Source organism: Microtus ochrogaster, chromosome 1, assembly GCF_000317375.1.
Source record: "Microtus ochrogaster isolate Prairie Vole_2 chromosome 1, MicOch1.0, whole genome shotgun sequence".
Taxonomy (NCBI): domain Eukaryota; kingdom Metazoa; phylum Chordata; class Mammalia; order Rodentia; family Cricetidae; genus Microtus; species Microtus ochrogaster.
Genome location: NC_022009.1, coordinates 105,168,802 through 105,177,273, shown reverse-complemented (window position 1 = coordinate 105,177,273; position 8,472 = coordinate 105,168,802). Strand labels below are relative to the sequence as shown.

At 39.6% G+C, this 8,472-nt stretch overlaps 1 protein-coding gene across 5 annotated transcripts in view; it reads left to right on the top strand.

Moving 5' to 3' along the window:
- Nbea (neurobeachin) overlaps positions 1 to 8,472 on the top strand; it is a 494,560-nt gene that overhangs the window by 473,029 nt on the left and 13,059 nt on the right. For all 5 annotated transcript variants that reach the window (XM_005344001.2, XM_026778835.1, XM_026778862.1 and 2 more), the window contains 2 exons: positions 3,060 to 3,215; positions 3,919 to 4,089. In XM_005344001.2, the coding sequence (XP_005344058.1) occupies positions 3,060 to 3,215; positions 3,919 to 4,089 (327 nt within the window). The remainder of the gene's footprint in view (positions 1 to 3,059; positions 3,216 to 3,918; positions 4,090 to 8,472) is intronic.

Sequence of the window (8,472 nt, the reverse complement as noted above, 5' to 3'; positions counted from 1 at the left end):
CCTTCAAATTTTTCTTCTTCTTCTTCTTCTTCTTCTTCTTCTTCTTCTTCTTCTTCTTCTTCTTCTTCTTCTTCTTCTTCTTCTTCTCCCTCTTCTTCCTCCTCCTTTGTGTAGAGTCAGCATGTGATTTATTTATTTTTATTCTTTTTATTTTTAAATTGATTTATTGAACTATACATTTTTTCTCCTCTCCCCTCCCCTTCTATCCTCTCCCATGGTCCCCGTGCTCCCAATTTACTCAGGAGATCTTGTCTTTTTCTACTTCCCATGTAGATTAGATTCATATATGTCTCTATTAGGGTCCTCATTGTTGTCTAGGTTCTCTGGAATTGTGATTTGTAAGCCGGTTTGTCTTTGCTTTATGTCTGAAAGCCATATGAGTACATATGATATTTGTCTTTCTGGGTCTGGGTTACCTCACTTAATATGATGTTTTCTAGATCCATCCATTTGCCTACAAATTTCAATATGCCATTATGTTTTTATGCTGGGTAGTACTCCATTGTGTAAATGTACCGCATTTTCCTTATCCATTCTTTGGTCAAGGGTTATTTAGATTGTTTCCAAGTTCTGGCTATGACAAACAAAGCTGCTATGAACATAGATGAGCACATGTCCTTGTGGCACAATTGAGCATCCTTTGGATATATACCCAAAAGTGGTGTTCCTGGCTCTTGTAGGTAGGTAGGTTGTTTCCTAATTTTCTGAGAAATCACCATACTGATTTCCAAAGGGGCTGGACCAGCTTGCACTTCCACCAGCAATGCAGGAGGATTCCCTTTACCCCACATCCTCTCCAGCATAAGTCATCATCAGTGTTTTTGATCTTGGCCATTCTGATAGGTGTAAGATGGAATCTCAGAGTTGTTTTGATTGGCATTTCTCTGATGACTAAAGATGTTGAGCATTTCCTTAAGTGTCTTTCTTTAAAGGTTTATTTATTTATTATGTATACAACATTCTGCCTCCATGTATGCCCACACGCCAGAGGAGGGCGCCAGATCTCATTACAGATGGCTATGAGCCATCATGTGGTTGCTGGGAATTGAACTCAGGACCTCTGGAAGAGCAGCCAGTGCTCTTAACCACTGAGCCATCTCTCCAGCCCTCCTTAAGTGTCTTTCAGCGATTTTAGATTCCTCTGTTGAGAGTTCTTTGTTTAGGTTTGCAATAACCCTTTTTTATTGGATTATTTGTTCTTTTGATGACCAATTTCTGGAGTTCTTAGTATATTTTGGAGGTCAGACCTCTATCTGACGTGGGGTTAGTGAAGATCTTTTTCCCATTCTGTAGGCTGCTGTTTTGTCTTGTTGACCTTGTCCTTTGCTTTACAGAAGCTTCCAATTTCAGGAGGTTCCATTTATTAATTGTTTCTCTCAGTGTCTGTACTACTGGGGTTATATTTAGGAAGTGGTCTCCTGTGCTAATGCATTAAAGTGTACTTCCCACTTGCTCTTCTATGAGGTTCAGTGTGGCTGGCTTTCTGTTGAGGTCTTTAATCCATTTGTACTTGAGTTTTGTGCATGACAGTAGATATGGATCCATTTTCATTCTTCTACATGTTGATATCCAGTTATGCCAACAGCTTTTGTTGAATATGCTTTCTTTTTTTCCATTTTATATTTTTTATATTTTTCAAAAATCAGGTGTTCGTAGGTGTGTGGATTAATATCTGGGACTTTGATTTGGTTCCATTGTTCATCCTGTCTGTTCTTATGTCAATACCAGGCTGTTTTCTGTACTGTAGCTCTGTAGTAGAGTTTAAAGTCAAGAATTGTGATGCCTCCAGAAGTTCCTTTATTGTACAGGCTTGTTTTGGCTATCCTGGGTTTTTTGTTTTTCCATGTGAAGTTAAATATTATTCTTTTGAGGTCTGTGAAGAATTTTGCTGGGATTTTGATGTGCATTGCATTGAATCTGTAGATTGCTTTTGGTAACATTGCCATTTTTACCACGTTAATTCTACCTACTCAAGAGCATGGGAGATCATTCCATTTTATGGTGTCTTCTTCAATTTCTTTCTTCAAAGATTTAAAGTTCTTGTCATACAGTCTTCTACTTATTGGTTAGAGTTATTCCCAGATATGTGATTTGTGACTATTGTGAAGGGTGATGTTTCTCTGATTTCTTTCTCAGCCAATTTGTTATCTGTGTAAAGGAGGGCTACTGATATTTTTTTGAGTTAATCTTGTATCCTTCTCCATTACTGAAGGTGTTTATGAGTTATAGAAGTTCCTTGTTAGAATTTTTTGGGTTGCTTATATAAACTATCATATCATCAGCAAATAGTGAAAGTCTGACTTCTTTTCCGATTTGTATGCCCTTGATCTCCTTTTGTTATCTTATTGTTCTAGCTGAAACCTCAAGAACTATATTGAATAGATATGGAGAGAGATGACAACCTTGTATTGTTCCTGAATTCAGTGGGATCACTTTGAGTTTCTCTCCATTTAGATCGATGTTAGCTGTTGGCTTGCTGTATATTGCCTTTATTATGTTTAGATATATTCCTTGTATCCCTGCTCTCTCTAGGACATTTATTATAAAGGGGTGTTGTATTTTGTTGAAGGCTTTTTCAGCATCTAATGAGATAATTATATTTTTATAGTTTGTTTATATTGTGGATTACATGGACAGATTTTTATATGTTGAACCATTCCTGCATCTTTGGAATGAAGTCAACTTGACCATGATGGATGTTTTTTCTGATATGTTCTTGGATTTTGTTTGCTGGTATTTTATTGAGTATTTTTGCATCAATGGTTATGAGTGTAATTGGTCTGTAATTCTCTTTCTTAGAATGTGTTTGTGTGGTTTGGGTAGCAGGGTAATTAAATCAAGACTGGATAAGCAAATTAAATAGACCTATAACTGCTAAAGAAATAGAAACAGTCATCAAAAGTCTCCCAACCAAAAAAAAAAAAAAAGCCCAGATGGTTTTAATGCAGAATTCTACAAGACTTTCAAAGAACTAGTACTAATACTTCTCAAATTGTTGCACACAATAGAAACACAATAGAAGGAACATGTCAAACTCTTTCTTTTATGTTTATTTTTAGCAAATAATTCTGGTGTGAACAAACGGCAGATCACAGACCTTGTGGACCAGAGCATCCAGATCAATGCCCACTGCTTTGTGGTCACAGCAGATAATCGCTACATTCTCATCTGCGGGTTTTGGGATAAGAGTTTCAGAGTTTACTCTACAGAAACTGGTAATCTTCACAGCAAGTTTATTCTCAGTGTTCAAGAGATGGTGGAGGCTTGAAGACCTGAATTCTCACTCCAGCACCCACACATAAGCCTGTACTCACCTATCATCCCAGCACTGAGGGGGCGGACACAGGAGGATCCCTGGGCTCTTAAGTAGTGGTCTAACTGAATTAGCAAGCTCTAGGTTCAGTGAGAGGCCCTGTCTCCAAACTAAGACAGAAAATGACTGTGGAAAACTTCTGATACCAACCTCTGGCCTCCACTCATGGGTGCACACACATGCCCATAAACACACACACACACCACACATGCATTCACAAAGACTGTATCTTCTCTGATGTGAAGTCATGATAATGTAGAGAGTCCATGCTGTGTTACCACACTGTAATCTAACCAGTTAGTTCTGCTTCAGACATGAACTACTGCTTGAACTCACACTGACCTGAGTTTATATCTCCGTGATGCTTTTGGCCCCTCCTTGCATTCAAATCCAGGGGAAAAAGTAAAACCCTCCATTGTCAGACCCAAATTCTGGAGACAAATCTTGATTATCTCATTTTATAAGACCTTTCCTTAGAAGTTACCTGTGAATGGACTTGAATTTCTTGCAAATTTGAGAGTCTGTGGCTTCTTTTCACTAATTAATAAAATTATGTCTATTTCCATAAAGACAATGAGTCTAAATTATGTCATTTTGTGCCACAGGGAAACTGACGCAGATTGTGTTTGGCCACTGGGATGTGGTCACATGCCTGGCCAGGTCCGAATCCTACATCGGTGGGGACTGCTACATCGTGTCTGGATCTCGGGATGCCACCTTGCTTCTCTGGTATTGGAGTGGGAGGCACCACATCATTGGCGACAACCCCAATAGCAGTAAGTGTTTCCAACAATGGTTCTTTCCACAGCACGTGACTCAGCGAGTTTTGTTGTTTTCTTTTCTTCATTTTTATGGAATCTGTAAAGAACTAAAAACACGAAAGCTTACGTGAAAAAGCAAGTGTAAACATGAGCGACTTCTGTGACTTTGGCCTGGGGGAGGCCCAGGTCTTCTCGTGCTGAAAGTATAATCTCTGCCTTCCTTAAAATTCAGTGAGCTTTTCATTTGTGCCTCAGTTGAGTGGCTCAACACTTGTCTCCACGTCAGTGGCCTTGCCTGGGATGGTCTCTCGGGTACTTCTGTTCATCGGTGCCCTGTGTCAGGAGAGATGGCAAGAATGTCCTTTAAGTCCCACACTTCTTCCAGCTTTGTGTGCATTTTATCTGGGATGCTACAAAACAGGACATGGCTGTCGATGGACAGGAACCAAGGCCCCTTCATAGTACAGAAACTGCAGAAACACCTGCACTGAATACTCTGGACTTTGTTCTCAGCCTCCATAGCTGGAGTGGAAAGTATGCTGCAAAGTGATGCTTACCTCTTGGTGTGGGGAGAGAAAAGTGTGAAAAAATGAAGGCCTCTAGCCTACACTATGGAGTGGGGTCTGACAGTTGACTCAAAGTTTTTTTTTTTAACATGCTAAAAAAATTTGTTGCCGACTCTACGTTATCAATGAACACTTCCTGATATATTTAAACAAGGCAATATCCTTATGTTCACTTCCAAAATCCCTATCTCATCTGTAGCAGAGTTCTAGTGTGTAGTGAGGGAGGGGCCATCACTCCACACACAGACTGTTGGTATATGTGTTGTATCTAAGCGTACCATCTCACGTTTCCAAATGTCCTTTATCTCTGTAGTACTATGGCACTTCTAAACATGGCCAAGCATCTTATATGTGCATTGACAAAAATTATGCAGTATAAGAAAAGGAATCTTAAAAAGCAACAGAAAAAAAGTTTTATACCTAATTAATGTCTTCAAAATGAAACTCAGAAGGGATAATCCAAAAAAGGAATTTATAGGGCTATAGAGATGGATCCAAGTTCTTGCAGAGGACCCAAGTCTGATTCCCAGCACCCACCCCTCAGGAGGTTCGGCCACTGTAACTGCAGTTAGAGGAGCCTGATGCCTCTGACCCGTGAGCACCTGTACGCACATGTATATACCCGACACAGCTGCACATAATTTTAAAAATAACTCTTTTAGATGGGAATTCATGTCTTAAAGAGCTACCATCTGGTAGCAAAGATGAGATTTTATGTTACATACTATCATTAGGTAAAATATCTTAAAGAAAACATTAAATTATACTAACGATCTGTGTTAGCTTTAAATGTAAGGTGCATTTAACCTTAAAGATGGCAAGTACTGATCCTTCAGTAAAGTTAAATCTAAAAACACTAAGAATAGGTAAAGCCCCTATGTAAATGCCCAATGCTTACGTGAATCAATACGAATGAAGTTGTTAATATAATATTTATTTTTGGAAGCAGTGTTTTTAGAGGTGGGGTTTTACTTTTTAGCCTTGGCTAGCCTCGAACTCCCTATGTTAGACCAGACTGGCCTCATACTCTCCGAGATCCATCTGCCTCTGCCTCTCTAGTGCTCAGATTAAAGGCCTATACCTTCACATCCTGAGTTAAAAAGCAGCATTTTATTTCAGCCTTAGACACGGATAAGATTATCCTTTAAAAAGCCAATTAACAGAATGTATTTTTCTGAAGCACAATTAATAAAAACTCACAGAGAGAAATTGAGGTTCAAACTGATGATCCAAAAAGCAAAACAGGCAGCTCTTACATCAACCTCAGTCCAAAATTGCGATCCTGCCTCCAGGAATCTCAGAATGATACTGCCTCTGTAAGCTGTCTTCTCTTGTTCCATAATCCTCTCTAGGTCTAAAACTAAAGGTGTGCACCACTGGGATTAAAGGCATGCAGTACCCGGTTTCTATGATAAACTAGTGCGGCTACTGGGATTAAAGGTGCATGGTATTGCAGCCTGGTCTGTAAGGCTGACCAGAGGGGCTGTTTTACTCTCTGAATTTCAGGCAAGCTTTATTTATTAAAATAAAAATGAGGGGCTGGAGAGATGGCTCAGAGGTTAAGAGCACTGCCTGCTCTTCCAAAGGTCCTGAGTTCAGTTCCCAGCAACCACATGGTGGCTCACAACCATCTGTAATGGGGTCTGGTGCCCTCTTCTGGCCTGCAGGCATACACACAGACGGGGTATTGTATACATAAAAAATGAAATGCCACTACATTTTTTAGTGTTGCTTCCATATATAGATTTAAAAAAAAAAAAAACCTTGTCATCTTTGAACCTACAAACTTCCATAAAGCACACTCTGCAGTCCTCAATCTGACATGAAATGTGGGCATAGCTGTGTGCTCTTCTAGAAAAAGCAGGAGGAGCAGATACAGTATGGGTGGAGCAGCTGAGAAGTGCTGCTGCCTGCTCTGTCCCTGTGTTGTGCCCTAGACAGAGGAAGCCCCAGCCTCCAGGAGTAAGTCCTGCCCCTGAGTGAGTAAGCACACTGAGTGCTTCCGTGACTCGGTAGCTCTGTCAAGTAGTATTACCACCATCAGTACATGGATACATACCCAGAACTTCACATTCTGCCTGTGGACTCATGAGTTGTGTTTAAGGAAGAAAACAAAAACAAAAAACTTTCTGCTTTTTGCCAGATGGATAACCACAAGAATAAAATCCTTAAATTTCATATCTCATTAATTTGATAGTTTTATGCCCTTCTCTACAACAGTCTGTCTCCACAAAATATCTATGCCTGGCTCAAGCAGCTATGTTTTTAAAGGCAGCCACAGCACTCATTACATAGACTGCCATACCTGTGACAGCTGTGGTACTGTCGTAACATGGAGTCATTGTCATCAAAAACTGACGATGTGAAAATACTGTCCAGTTTAATCTAGTCTAGCTACCAAGTCACAAGTTAGAGAACCAGATTGTACATGTTCTGTCTCTAAATCATTGCTGTTCAATACCTAAAGGGCACTTATGCTAAACTGGTAACAATGTATGGTATAATGTATGCCCTTGGGTTTGGAGGGTGTATATAATAATCTAGACTTAAGGAGAACCCCAACCTGGGACACTGTTGCCCAGTAGCTGCTATAATCTGGGAATTAACCTACCATAAACATTGAATCATTTTGTATGGTGTAGAGACCAAACCAGACTCGTTCATCAAACCAGCAGCCTGGAATGAGGATTTGTATCTGATTTTATGTATCGCTGGAATCTAACCATGAGGTCAAAGGGCCTTAATATACTTGTTTCTTTAGTGCTGTCAGCACTACATAATAATGGATGCCTTTATTCTACAAAGAAAAATAAGTAATGTTTAGATTTTTAGGCAGCTATAGAAAGGTTAGTTTCGTTATGTCAAGTTATGCCAAATAAATTGTCGTAACTGATTTATACATCTCAGAAGTCTCATCCTGTCTCTTTTTCCTTTATTTCAATGGCTGTGTCACAAAGACAATAGAAATTTGCAAACAGATTATGATACAGAATTCCAGACTATAAATGCTACGTGCTCGTACTAGTCGGATGGTCCTGGTCATTAATGCTTTTTATACTCATGATGCTATTGTTATTCTTTCGTGTGGCATTGAACATAGGAAATTATCCTGGAGATTTACAATAGGTCCCTGGCTAGATAACAGACTTGCAAAGACATGAGGGACAGGTGCTTTCATCTGAAACAGCCTTACACAAATTCTGAAACTAATTTGGAAGTGATAAAAATTAATTTGCGCACTTTAATTGGAAGCAGCCTCCTGCATGAAAGAACGCAGAATAGGGCAGGCAATTTGTGCTAGGAGCTGATTGAATTTTTTGTCAGGTAGGTGTCTTGGACTTGGCCGCTTATCCTCTAGAGCCCTTCTTTGCAATATATTACAGCCCATCTCTGACTGGTGAGCTTTAACCAGATCAATGCTATTCCTGCGGAATCCCCAGGGCACGAGTTTCATTGATCTTGGGACTTGACAGCTCTCATTACGTGCTGTAGCTTCCAACAAGATAGTCACAAGAGGAACGAGTTAACATCATTGTGTCTTCAGTAAACCCCGAAAATGCATTAGGACCTTAGCTCAAGACCAATCTGCTTTAAAGAATGTAATTTAAATGTTTATTTTGAGTGATACATACATATGAAAGTTTTAAAACCATGCAATATAAAACCTTGAAAAGGGATTTAGTGCTCATCTTTCAAATCAAATCCACCAATATCCACTGAGTAATATGTGTGAAAAAGTTACATGCTGCTCTGATCCACTTTCTAAACCCAGGTCTCTTTGCGCATGTGTAAACACTGAGCAGACTGTGAAAGGAGAGGACTGAAATGATGG